The 14,088-nt window shown below is 37.1% G+C and overlaps 1 protein-coding gene across 2 annotated transcripts in view; it reads left to right on the forward strand.

Annotated features, from left to right (window-relative positions):
• The window catches only part of LOC129917141 (metabotropic glutamate receptor 2), a 644,700-nt gene that overhangs the window by 442,633 nt on the left and 187,979 nt on the right, over positions 1-14,088 (forward strand). Inside the window, exon 2 of one of the 2 annotated variants that reach the window (XM_055997511.1) lies at positions 84-1,343. The exons of the other annotated variant lie outside the window; for it this stretch is intronic. Coding sequence (XP_055853486.1) covers positions 200-1,343 — 1,144 coding nt within the window. The 5' untranslated portion in view covers positions 84-199. The remainder of the gene's footprint in view (positions 1-83; positions 1,344-14,088) is intronic. 2 annotated transcript variants of the gene reach the window in all.

Here is a 14,088-nt window from a genome sequence, read left to right on the forward strand (position 1 = left end):
ATAGAAGTAGAATTATTGTTATTAGGGAGTGAATTTACCTTGTTTTACATACATATCTATATGAAATTTTGTTTGTTTCGTAGAATTTAAGTTTCCATAGATGTTATAGAGAGATTGAAGAAAACAGCTGAGACAATGTAAAAAAAAGTATGGACTTATTAGCATAAATATAACATATCTTCCACATATCTCGTATAAAATGATATCATTACAAAAATTAGCGCTACCTACTAACATATTGCTGTTTATTACTTTTTGCTCGAGTATCGTAACCAGTAATTTTAATGTCTTACCAAACTCGAAAACATTGACTCGAACTGACTACTGGAGACGTAATATGAGATCACAACAAATTCTAACAAAACATATCATTGATGATAATACCGATCCAGGCCGAACAAGATGGAAGCAAAAATTAGACTATCATTATCATTCAACATTTACGGACAATAATAATAAAAGAGACACCGAAATAAGTGGCAGCAGTAGTACATGCAATAATCATCAGCGACATCATCGAAAAAAGAGACATCACTATCACTCGCATCAGCATCAGCATCAAACGAACATTCACCATCATCCCAGCAAAAACATAGAACATGATTTTCCAATTGAAGATGATTCTCATCTTAATTTGGATGAAGATACTGAAAACATACGCGTTGATTTTAATAACGAAGCTGGAACAATCACATCCGCTTCCACTATTTTTAGCTATAAAGGCCAAGATGACTTCCAACCACATCAGCATAAAAACTTTCGCCACCATAACGACGATGTAATGGCTCATCACCATTTCCATTTCTCCCATCAACAACAAGAAATGAATTTTGAATACGATACAATTCATCATGTGTATCCTACCAAAGATGACGGTGAACTACATCATGAGCACCATCCTTCATACGTGCATACATCTGTTACGTCGTTGCCGGATCTCATCTTTGATGTGCCTTCTTCGCATCATGAACATACCTTGGACCATGAACACAAAAAAACCAAAATTAAATATAAAAAAAAACTATTTCGGTCTTTACCAGATAATGGAATGGAACTTTTAGACCAGCATCATAATGCACGTCATTGGCCAGTGAAAAGAGAAGCAATAGTAGAAGGTAGCTTAATTCTTGGCGGCCTAATGATGGTTCACTCACGTGAAGACACCGTTATATGCGGGCCAATCATGCCGCAAGGAGGGATTCAAGCGTTGGAAGCGATGCTTTATACAATTGATCGAATAAATGAGGGAAAATTATTGCCGAATATAACATTAGGTGCACACATCTTGGACGATTGTGATAAGGACTCGTATGGTTTGGAAATGGCAGTTGATTTCATAAAAGGTGAGTTGTTATAAATTCACACCAGAATTGGATGTGTTATTAAGTTGATACACCAAAAAAAATTTTGAGTGATGATATTTCTTTCTTTTTCTTTTTTATTAATTTAGGTATTTTCTTTCTTTTTTCTTTAAAATGAAACAAAACATTCCTGAAAGTGAATATTCTTTATAAATATAATAATAGTGATATTATTTTCTCTATTATACGTGATATATATTTTCTCCCAAAATATGTCAAGTAAAATCATATTGGCGATCAATTTTTTTCAGTAATTCATACATTTTACTTCGAAAAAAGTAAAAATTTTTACTTTTTTATTTAATATCTTTCAATAATTTGGAATGAGAAACAGATGTAAAATTCCCAAGTAACAATTTAGCTTTCATAAGGGTCAATGCAAGCTATTTTTTGGCTTTCATAACAACAAGGACAGGTCTTATGCAAATCATTTTGGCGCATTTTACCGAAATTGCATAGGACTTTCCTTCACAGGTAATCCACAAGCTAATAGCTTGTGACAAACAGCTTAAAATGGCCTTACGGAGGTCTTCCTGCAGAGGGTTTATCTAATGCACAGACGGGATTACTTGCGTAGGATGTTATAATAAGGCCTTATAGAAGTTGTTGAAGGTGTTGTAGAAAATATTGAATTTATGCATAAAAAAAAAGAATTTATTGAATTTTATTTAATTTTTTTTTATTTTCTCTTGATATTTTCTGTTTTGCATTTTCTACATATTATTTTATTTATTTTAATTTTTTCCTATTTTGTTTCTTTTCCTTTTCCACTTCTTTTTCTGTTCTTCTGAAATGATGAGAATATTATTTTAATTGAAAAAGAACACATTTTATTATTTTCATCACATGGCCCGGCCAGGAATCGATCCCACGTACATACCTCTGCATACCATGCCAGCACCTTACCAGTAGACCATACTCGAATATTAAAGATGAGTGGAAAAAAGGGAGCTAATTGAAACCTCACATAAAAATGCAATGTTTTTTTCTAAAGCGTTACAAACATTGCATATCTGCAGGAAAACCGTCAGACACCTTTTTTTTGGAGGTCGTTTAGGAGATCTACTACAAAAATAACGGAACCTAATATTTTTTTAAATACACAGCGAATTATTTTAATACATTAAATTTGCTATATAGATATGTATTCTTTATGTTTATATAATTAAATGCCTCTTCACAAAAAATCCACAAAAAAGAAGGTTTTTTTGCACTTGCAACTAGATATAACCCCTTAAGGAGACCTCCTTTTTTTCCAAAATGGATGATTTGCGTAAGTAAGCCTTAAACTAAACGTATACAAACTATAGCCTGCCGAATCGAAGAAAATGGACCTTATGCCAGTAAAATTGTTACTTGGGTTGATATGATAAATTGATTATAAAATGTCAAAAAAAAAATTAAAAAAATTTGATATTTAAATATCATCCTTTTATAATAAAAATATTGTTTTGATATTTTAATTATCATAAAGTATCAAAAAGGGAAAAGATTCATGGTTCTAAGAAAAAAAAATTCTGAAGAAGGTATGTTTGGTCTTTCTGCAATATTTTTTTTTTGACAGGAGGAAATCTTCAAAAGACACTTGTCAGTATTCGACACCAAGTAGTGTGGGACTTTTAACCACTAAAACCACCTCTTAGTCAGGACCAATCTTGAAGGATCGACATCAGATTTTTCTTTCTTAACTTTGTACAATCACTTTGGGGGAAGTTTAAACTTTTAATACTTTCCCATGTTTTTTTAGACCAGAAGCTCATGAAGCTTGGTTCTTCTTAATCTCCGAATATGGTTTCATATTCATGACGGACTCCATTTCAGAATTAGTATGACTTTGCAGTTTCTGGTTGTGCGATATAGCGTATTTTTTAACAACTCCTGTAACCATTTCTATTTGTAAGCCACGATGTAAATCGCTATTTCTTATGTACCAAGATTCATTAACTATTCCACGAAGGACTTTGTTTTGGAATTTTTGGATGATGTCGGGTACCAAAATTGTACACCGGCTTCTATTTTCTTCAATTCCGAGTATTCTTGATCGTACCTTACTGTAAACAATCGGTCTGAGATGTACGATTTTAATATTTCAAAGTACTGCCTGGGAAGATCCCTTTGCAGTTTGTACTGAAGTCCCTCATGCCAAACCTTGTCAAAAGCTTGAGCAACATCTAAGAAAATAGCTGAACATACTTGTTTTTCTTCTAATGTTTTTTCGATTAACCTTCTTTCTTCTATGATTTTGCTAAGTCTCTTCAGAAGCAGTTTTTCAAAAACTTTTGCCACAATTGGTATAAGCAGTATTGGTCTGTAAGACGTCACTTCTGTAGGTGGTTTACCTTGCTTTGGTATGACAATTACTTCAGCAATTTTCCAATGGTGTGTGACATACCGGTGCTTAAGGCATGCATTTATTATATATTGGAGTTTTATGAAGGCTTTCAATGGCATTTCTTTCATAACCTGAGGAATATGCAATATAAACTCACCTACATCTTTCATTTAACTTTAAAGAAATGTTTAATTTGAGGGGGTTGCAGTCGCAAGCCAAATATTGATACAAAAAGATAATGCTAAAAAATACAAAAAACTGAAAATTTCTCATGGCGGCAAATGTTTTTGTAGGTTTTTTAATAAATTTTGAAATCTTGGATTGATCTAGCTATGGAGTGGAGAAGTGCACTAACAACCGCCAAGCTTCGTTTGAGAGTTCAGAATGATCTCCTATTCTCTTAATCCAGAAGTTGTCAATTGTTTTTAAATTAAATGCGTTTTTAGCTTGCCACCTGGAGTTAAGTTTATAAGATTTTCTTTCTGTTTTACAGTAGATGAGCAAGCTCAAACGAATTATTCGAAGAAGGATTTTAAATTCCATCTTATATCCATTTTCACTTTCAGAATTTCTCAAACTCAATAGTTTCATCTCTAAATAAAATAAACTCTGTACCATGAGAGAAATACGGGAGCTAACAGCTAGCCAGTATTGATTCTTCCCATGAATTTTCTTCAAGAATATTTTGTACGCAGGGAAAAGAATCAAATTTGTTTGCTTGACACGGGCCATAACCGCAGTTTTCCAAGAAATCCTCTAATTTTGTCTTTGTTTTCTTTTCTTCCTTGGAGTCTCTTATTAAATATGTTTAAGTTCACAAACAGATCAGCGAGACATGAAAATTTTAAAAGCCACGGATTCTACCAATAATTCAGACTTTGATTCCAAAACTTGTGTCAATGCTTTTCCACACTGACTTCTTGTGGTATAAAAGATTATTTTGGAATGAACCCATTTTATCGCATACAATCCCAAACAGTCGACATGGCAAGACCTTGCCTTTTATGAAGTTCACTTCTCTGATCACATCATTTAATTCTGGAGGCAGTATTTTTTTTGCAAGAAGAAAGCAGTCTGTTCATTATAAGTTTGACATTATGAGTTTAAATTTTGCATCTAGCACAGGGCTGCCAGACGTCCCGATTTTGCCGGGACAGTCCCGACATTTAGACCCTGTCCCGATATCTGTCCCGATTTACAAAATGTCCCGATTTTGTCCCGACATTCCGTTTCTTAATCATTCTTCGTTCGAAAACTTTAGGGAGAAAAGAAATGATTGTGGGTAACAGTTTTAATTTATTTCCGCCATTCCAATGGATTTTACCCTTAGGTATAGCCCGTTTTCACTAGAGCCCAAATGAGCAAATTATATCATTTCGAATTTCAAAATTCAAATCGTATCGGAAATTTTTAGAATTTGGAATTCGAACTGATCTTATTTGTGAAACTATTAAATTTGGGCTGTAGTGAAAACAGGCTATTTTTTTTCTGTCTAAACTCACATAAGAGTATTTAATAGTTACTTATGTAAGTGAGATGTGGAACATTCACAATTAAAATACCTATATTCTTACATTTTTTCATTTTTTTAAGGAATTTGAACCGTCCGACAATAAAAAAAAAAATATGTTTTATTATATTTTTGTTATGTGTTGAAATTAATATGCATAAAAAGCTAAGGTTTTCTAAAATTTCACCACTTTTAATGCATGTTTAAAGTAAAAAAAAATAAAATAAAAATGACTTTAGGTTAGGTTAGGTTAGGTAGAAATGGCTGTCAGGAAAACAACTGACACACTTAGACCATTTATTGGTCCGTTGTGATACCATGATTTTGTGAGGAAATTCCTCACTAATTAAACCAGTTGGAGCTTTTAATAAAGCGGTGAAGGTTGAAGATGTCAGTATTGATTAGTTCACTGGTATCTTCTAAGAAATATTTTTCCAGGTATTTTTTACGTCTACTGGAAAGGGCAGGACATGAGCAGAGAAGATGTTGGATTGTTTCTTCTTCTTCCTCATCAAGGCAACTTCTACAGAAGTCGTTAGAGATTACGCCAAGTCTTATGGCGTGTCTACCTATGAGACAGTGTCCTGTTAAGACACCTATTACAGAGCTGATATGTAATCTGCTTAGAGACAACAAATTTTTTGAACGTTTTGGATCTAGCCTAGGCCAGATCTGCTTGGTCGTTTGGCAAGTTATAATGTTTGACCATCGTATGTTTGTTGCCTCTATAGCTTCTTGCTTCAGCATGAGTTTGCACGTTGCGATTGGTATACCAATATTTGCCTTATTGGGTAAAATTGGTATTAGAGTTCCATTTCTGGCGAGTTCGTCTGCTTCACAGTTTCCCAGAATATCTCTGTGACCCGGCACCCAGAAAAGGTGAATGTTAAACTGTTCTGACATCTCCATGAGAGATGATCGACAGTCGCGGGCAGTAACGGAGTTTGTGGAAACCGAAGCTAACGATTTAAGGGCGGCCTGGCTATCAGAGAAGATGCGGATATCCGATGTAGATATCACGTTTTCTTTGAGCCAAGTCAGTACTTCTTTAATCGCCATTATTTCCGCTTGGAACACGCTGCAGTGATTAGGGAGACGGAAGGAGAGACTAACATTAAGTCTATCGGAGTAAACCCCGCCACCCACTCCGTCATTGGTTTTAGAACCATCTGTATAGAAATGAATTGAATCATCTCTTAGAAACTCGGCATTGTCCCATTCTGATCTATTTGGGATGGTGACTTCATAATTATTGCCGAAAACCAATTGTGGGGTGGTGTAGTCGGAGTGACTGTGGATTGATCCGAATGAATTCAGAATATTTGTGTGGCCAATAGAGTTATTGGTCCATTGAGAGATGGCTTGGAGTCGAATAGCAGTGCTCGCGGCCACCTGCTTGCTGAATATATCTATGGGTGGAAGATTGAGTAATATATCAAGAGCGGCGGAAGGTGTCGAACGGAGAGCTCCGCTGATGCACATGCAGGCTGAACGTTGGACTTTGCTTAACTTGTCTCGATATGTTACTTTTTCCAGAGCAGTCCACCAAACTGCTACCCCGTAAGTGAGAATAGGTCTGATGACTGCAGTGTATAGCCAATGAGTTATTTTAGGAGATAGTCCCCATTTATTCCCTATAGCTTTTTTGCAAGAAAAGAGTGCCACTGTGGCTTTTCTTATTCTTTCTTGTATGTTGGTGTTCCAGTTTAATTTGCTATCCAAAATAAGACCCAGGTATTTGGCTTCGCTGGCAAAATTAAGTGGAACACCATTAATAGAGGGGGGGTCTAGTTGTGGAATTTTATATTTCTTTGTAAAGAGGACAAGTTCTGTTTTTTGAGGATTTACCCCCAATCCACAGTTTGTTGCCCATTTTAGTAGCTTATTTAGAGCAGTTTGCATTAGTTCTATTATAGTATGGAGATGTTTTCCTGATATGGCAATGGCGACGTCGTCAGCGTATGCAATCACTTTGAATCCATCTACTTCTAGACCGACTAGTAGTTCATTAACCACTAAGTTCCACAGGAGTGGGGAGAGTACTCCTCCTTGTGGTGTACCTCTACTAACAGATCTTCTTGCTGAGAAATCTCCTAGAGTTGAGTTAATAATTCTGCTTTTCAGCATAAGGTCTATTAGCTCGCTCAGTGAGCTATCTACTTTAAGGTTCTTCAGTGCATTTGTGATTGCTATGTTGCTGACGTTGTTGAACGCGCCTTCAATATCAAGAAATGCAACTAAGGTGAACTCTTTATGATGGAGGGAATATTCAATAGTGCGTACTACAGTATGTAGTGCTGTTTCAACCGATTTCCCTTTACAATAAGCGTGTTGTGCTGTAGATATAAGATTGGGATCTATGACATTACGCAAGTGGATATCAATCATTCGTTCTAAGGTTTTAAGAAGGAATGATGATAGGCTGATAGGTCGGAGGTCTTTCGGATTGACATGAGAGAATTTGCCTGCTTTGGGTATGAATACAACTTTAACTTCTCTCCATAGGGCAGGGATGTGTTTCAATTTTACACATCCATTCAGAATTATCTCTAAGATGGGAATTAGAATATCTGATGCCATTTGAAGTTCGGCTGGTATTATACCATCCGGTCCAGCGGATTTGTATGGTTTGAAGGCGTTGATGGCCCACTTTAGCTTCTCTCTTGTAATCAGACCAAGATTGTTTTTTGAATTTGTGTCTGGCCCTGATGGGTCGACTCTGTTTATAATGTTTGAGCTACTTGGAAAATGAGTATCTAGTAGCAAATTGAGTGATTCTTCACAGGAGTTGGTCCAGGCCCCGTTATTTGTTTTCAAGGCACTGGGCATTAAAGGGTTTGTTGAGAGAATTTTTCTTAATCTAGAGGCTTCTGAAGAGTCTTCTATTTTTTCACAGAAATTTCTCCAAGAAGATGTTTTACATTTTCTTAGCTGTTTTTTGTAGACTTTCAGGGATTCTTTGTATAGGTCCCAGTCTGAAACATCTCTAGTGGATTTGGCGAGATTGAAGAGTTTTCTACAAGCTTTTCTGTGCGGTTCTAGCCCTGAGTTCCACCAGTGTGGCTTCTGCTTTCCTCTTACTTGTATGAGTGGGCAGGAGTTATTCATTGATAGGTTAAGGGCAGAAGTGAGATCATTGACTTTGTTGTCGAGATCGATTGTATTTGAGGGATAACTTAGAAGTTCAGGTTTAAGTAAGCTTGTCAGAGTTTCCCTGTATTTTTGCCAGTTAGTTTTGCGATAGTTTCGGAATGCTAACTGTTTAGTAGTCACATCGTTAAGACTAAATTGGATGTATCTATGATCAGAGAACGAGTGTTCTTCAGATACTTTCCAATTTAAGATCCTTTGATGAATCGAATCGGAGACAAGAGTAATGTCTAGTACTTCTTGTCGGTTTCTGGTAACGAATGTTGGTTCATTGCCAGTATTACTTACTATCAGGTTAGTACTCAAAATAAAATCAAAAAGTGACTCACCTCTATCATTTATGTCGGTACTTCCCCAGACCGTGTGATGGGCGTTTGCATCGCAACCAATTATGAGGCAGATCTTTTGCCTTTCAGCATCGGCTACAAGTCTCCGTAGTTTTTCGCCAGGGAGAGGGCCGAGTTGGTCATGGCCGAGATATGCCGCCGCAATCCAGAGTGTTCCTTGGTCAGTTTGCAGTCTGACCGCGGTTACATCTCTATCGCTGTAATTAGGGAGTAAATATACATTAGTATTACTTCTTGCTAATATGCATGATCTGGGGTCACCTTTGTCCGATGCATATAGCAAGTTGTACCCAGGAGTCCTGAGTCCCTGAACCATGGACTTGCAGATCCATGGTTCCTGGACCAGCACCACATCTTCCCCATTCTTGTGGATTCGGAGAAGAAGGGAGGCCGAAGCCTGCTTGGAGTGGTGAAGGTTAATCTGAACTAACTGGAGCATGAATGCTACTGTCGGTCAGATCAGCCCCCACCACCGTAAGGTCGAGGTCTTCGGATTCTGACTCAGAAGATGAACGTAGGAGTTCATCTTCACTGAGTAGAATCTTGTTGAGATATTCCTCTGTTTCCATCTCAACATCGGAGTTATCTGTTATTGGAGCCATTATGGCTGGCGTTTTAGAGCCCGAGGGGACCTCCTCAGTTGGGGAGATTACCGGCGTATCAACCTCCATTGATGGAGATGGAGGATTGATATTTAAGGCAATGTCTTCTTCTAAGGAGGGAACCTCAGGTGCCGGAAGTGATGGAGGTGCAGCTTTCGCACTCTCCTCATCTTTTTTATAGATCTTTAAGGTTGTAGAAGTCCATCCAAACCTTATCTGACTTTGGTTCGCGGCTAGGGGAGTCAACGACTCCTTATTGATGACAATTATTGCCGATCTATAAGGGCCCGTTGGCTCCTCCAGCTTTGCGACTTTCCAGTCGTGAGTGGGTAGGGATGGATTTCCAAACTGGATCATTTTGAGCACAGTATCTTTGCAGGCTAGCTCAGCTGGGATACTGATGCGAGCTCTAGGTCTGCAAGGAATGTCTTCCTTTGCCACAACCTCTAGCTTGGCATCAGGCCATAGCCCCTCTAGTCTGCTGATAGCAAGCTTATATAGATCGCATGATCTCTTGTCACCGAATGCGACGAGCTTGACGCGGCCTTGGTGCCATCCCGCGTCCTCAACAACTGCAGGCTCACCCGGGTTCTCCATCATGAGAGTCCAGTAGGAGATCTGCAGTTTGTTTGAGACCATCGTCCAACGGTCAAAAGAGATCATGCCATCGACATTACTTCTATCGATAACTGCAAGGATAGACTTGTCCTTAAGAACGTCACTAAAGGACAGGTCTTTCCTAGTGTGAGTGCTGGAATTATGCACTTTTTGTCTTTTAGATTCCGAGACGGAATCCTCAACAGACCTTTGTCGCTTTGACGTTAAGTCGCTGCTGGTCAATCTTTTGCTGAGAATAGCTTTTGCCCATTCTAACTTGCTGGATTGCTCTGGGGACCGTTCGGCTATTGGTATCAACCTTAGTGCTCTATAGATCCCCTTTGCGTTCCTTATGTCATTACGGGACGCTCTTTTGCTTTCCTCTCCAGCGGAGGTGGAACTATGAGAGACAGCTACACTGCCGCTGGGGATTTGAGCACTTTTAGGGTCAGGAAGAGGTCTGCCTTGACTAGAGGTGAGACTGTAAGAGACAGACGTTTTACTGGTCAAGACATCCCCTTCCGGACCCACAGAGTTAACTATTCCTGAGTTTGGAGTAGCAATTCTGTTACTGTGTTCCTCGGCGGAAGCATGACTGTAAGAGACAGCCTTACTTCCGTCAGGGAGTGGAGTAACCAACGTGTTCTGAAGGGGTTTGCTTTGACTGAGGGTGGATTCGTAAGAGACGGTCCGTTTTTCAGTCATAGCATCCCCTTCAGGGCCCGTAGAATTATCTACATTAGTGCTTGGGGTGTCAGTAGTACTGTAAGAGACAGCCGTACTTCCACTAGTGGGAGCTACCAAGGTAGCAGGGTTTGTATTGGTGGTTGTTCGCCGGCTTCCAGTTTTGCACTTTGCAGTCTTTCTGGAGGCTGAGGTCGACTCACCTTTACTTTTCTTTTTGTCAGCGTTTTTCTTTATTTCCGCCGAGCTAACTTTTGTCACTGGCGACTTAGCCTCTTTCGAGGCCAAGCCCTCGCCGGCAGTCGCGACACCTGCCGACACTTGAACGTATATCCCCGTTCGATTTTTTATATCTTCGTTAGCTTTTTCCATGTTTTTGTTTTTCAAGTTTTCTAACATTGAGGTTATTTTTGAGTTATGTTTGTGGTGAGATCCTGCAACTGGATTGCTGGAGGATCCCACGATAAGCACCCCCACCACGACAAGGTCAACTCATAGGGGGTGAAAATGACTTTAAGTCTGCATTAAAAGTAAATGGTTTTAAATATAAGAAAAGTCACTCAAGTTATACAAGAAAAAAAAAAAACTTTTAGGTCGAATTCATTCATTCTCCAAAATAAGAAATCTGTTGAAAACATACATAAATTGGGGCTTAGTACATTTACCAAAAGATCCATCAATAGACAGCAAGTTTCTAAGCGAGAACCTAATACCTATCTACGATAAATGGGATTTTATTTTATGGATGAAGACTTTATTTTTTTTTTTTTTCAAACAATGATTTTCAAAAAACTGGTGTTTTAACCAACTCAATTGTGCAAGAAGTCCACACAAATTTAGGAAAAAGTCCTATGCATGGAAAAGTTTGTATTTTACTATTTTTTTATTTTCGATTTCATGTTTTTTTTTTTTCTGTCCCGATTTGTCCCGACATTTGAGACCTGTTTTCCCGACATTAATTAAATTTTATCTGGCAGCCCTAATCTAGCACCATCGCTACAAAGGTATGTGGTACAAACACTGGCCAGTGCAGCAGTGTAAGTAGCAAGAGCTTAACAGACTATTATGTGCAACACGGAAAAAATTTTTTTTTGTCGAATAAGTAAAATCTCATGCAAATAGATCAAATTTTGAACGGGTGCAGTTAATACAGCTGTTTAAAAATACTGACATTATGTATAGTGTGAAAGGGTCACCAAAATATTTTTCCTCTCAAGGGGGTCGCGAACTCAAAAAGTTTGAAAAACAATGCTCTAACACGTTAACGCTTTCTTAATATGTATTATTGGTTTTAAAAGCACAAAATCCTCAGTTATGGTCAATGGCGCAGCTTCTCCTTTGAGGCCAACTAAAACACTTAGATCAATGAATATCATTGCATCAAAACTTATCAAAGTAGTACTTTCCTTGTCCATAGGCAAATTTGTTTATTAAAGCTTCCATAGGTGAACAGAATCAAGATTTTTTGCTTTTATGATTAAAATAGATCGGATAACCATCCTTTGTCTTTCAGCAGTACTGTGGTAACCGGATGGGTCAACAAAGAAAGCATGCTGTGGTAACCTCAGACAAATTTGAAGCAGGAATATTAAAATGGATAACCAATAATTTAACGTCGCTTAACTTTGCGACACTTTGTGGCGGAATAAAAAACAAAATTCTCAGAAATTGTGGCTAGTTTAATGAGAGTTTGTTGCGTATAATTGTTTTTGTTAATAAAAGTTAGCTCAAAAGTCAGCTTTTAAACTCAACAAAATTCAAAATTGAAAATAATTGTTTTGCATAAAAAGCTGGATTGTAGCTCGATTTGTTTTCTATAAAATTGCGGATCTAAGCGATTCATCTAGGTCTTGGTTGCTTCAGGATCTGCAAAAATTTTTAAATTTTACTTTTATCTACAAAACCTTGAATATTTCAAAAAATGTTGAGCTGCAAAATTGTGGTTTACACCAAAAAAGCTGACAAAAAAATGTTTTTTTTTAATTTTCCACTGCACACGATTCCGGTTTTGAATTTTTTTTATATACTTATATACTTACCTCTGCCAACTCATCAAAAAAGCGCTTCATTATGTTCGATTTCGATTTCTTTTTTCTTGCAGTCCATTCTAATTTTTTTTAATAAGATTCTTGCTTTTTTTGTAAACCATACCTAACTCTAATCGTTTTTTTTTCTTTTTTGAAAATTGATAGCTAAATTTTTTAAATGGGGTTTGAATGATATCTTGGAATATTACTGTCATTTTCCCGTAAAATTTGATCACAACAAAAACATTACTTTTAAAAATAGAGCCAAGTTCTCCTATGTCGAAATTATGCTGGCACAAAAGGTACTGAGATGTAAAAGTGAACCAAGTTCTAAAGTTTGGGTTCAAATTCTTATCAATAAAATTTTGATTGTTTACTTGACAATTTTTCTTAATTATCGATTTTTAAAGTTATTTCAAAAATTGCCAAGTAAACAATCAAAATTTTAATGATACGAATTTGAACCCAAACTTTAGAACTTGGTACACTTTTTCATCTCAGTACTTTTTGTGCCAGCATAATTTCAACATAGGAGAACTTGGCTCTATTTTTAACAGTAATGTTTTTGTTGTGATTTCACCACTTTTGCAAGGTATGGCTGTAGAATATAAAATCTCTATATTTGATGAAAATTCAGTAAAATGGGTGGTTGCCACGCCCCCTGGCCGAAATTCTCAAACCTAAAACTTTTTCCTTTGTATAAACTACCAGCTCTACCATTTTACCAAATTTCAAGATTCTACGTCAATCAGAAGTGCTCTATAATATTTGATGAAAATTCAGTGGAAATGGGCGGTTACCACGCCCCCTGGCTGAAATTCCCAAATTTTAAATTTTTTCCTTTGTATAAACTACCAGCTCTACCATTCTACCAAATTTCAAAATTCTACGATAATCAAAAGTGCTCTATAATATTTGATGAAAATTCAGCGGAAATGGGCGGTTGCCACGCCCCCTGGCTGAAATTCCCAAATTTTAATTTTTTTCCTTTGTATAAACTACCAGCTCTACCATTCTACCAAATTTCAAGATTCTACGATAATCAGAAGTGCTCTATAATATTTGATGAAAATTCAAAAAATACGATATCTGGAAGTTCTCCATAATTTTAATGATCTGTCAGTAAGTCAGTGAGTCAGTTACGGTTTTTGCGATTTTTGAAGCCCTACATCTCAGAAACTACTCATCGTAGGAGGCTGAAATTTTGTGAGGTGTTTGGTTTTGATGAGCTCAACAAATGAAATGAGTTTGAAATTTCTAGTTAGAGGGGGGGTCGAAAATGGCCTGAGTTGTTTCCTGTGAATAAGGGTGTAGTGCCAAAGTTGCTAGAGAACTTGGCTGGGCACTACCGTGCCCCTTGATATCCAAAATATTTGATATCTTTACTTGGAACAAAATTAGGTTCCAAAAACAAAGAACTTTATTTATGTTTTTCTCTCATGTTTTTTTCTTCTATAGCCAGGAAACAGAAGTATACA

This window comes from Episyrphus balteatus, chromosome 1 (genome assembly GCF_945859705.1).
Source record: "Episyrphus balteatus chromosome 1, idEpiBalt1.1, whole genome shotgun sequence".
Lineage (NCBI taxonomy): Eukaryota > Metazoa > Arthropoda > Insecta > Diptera > Syrphidae > Episyrphus > Episyrphus balteatus.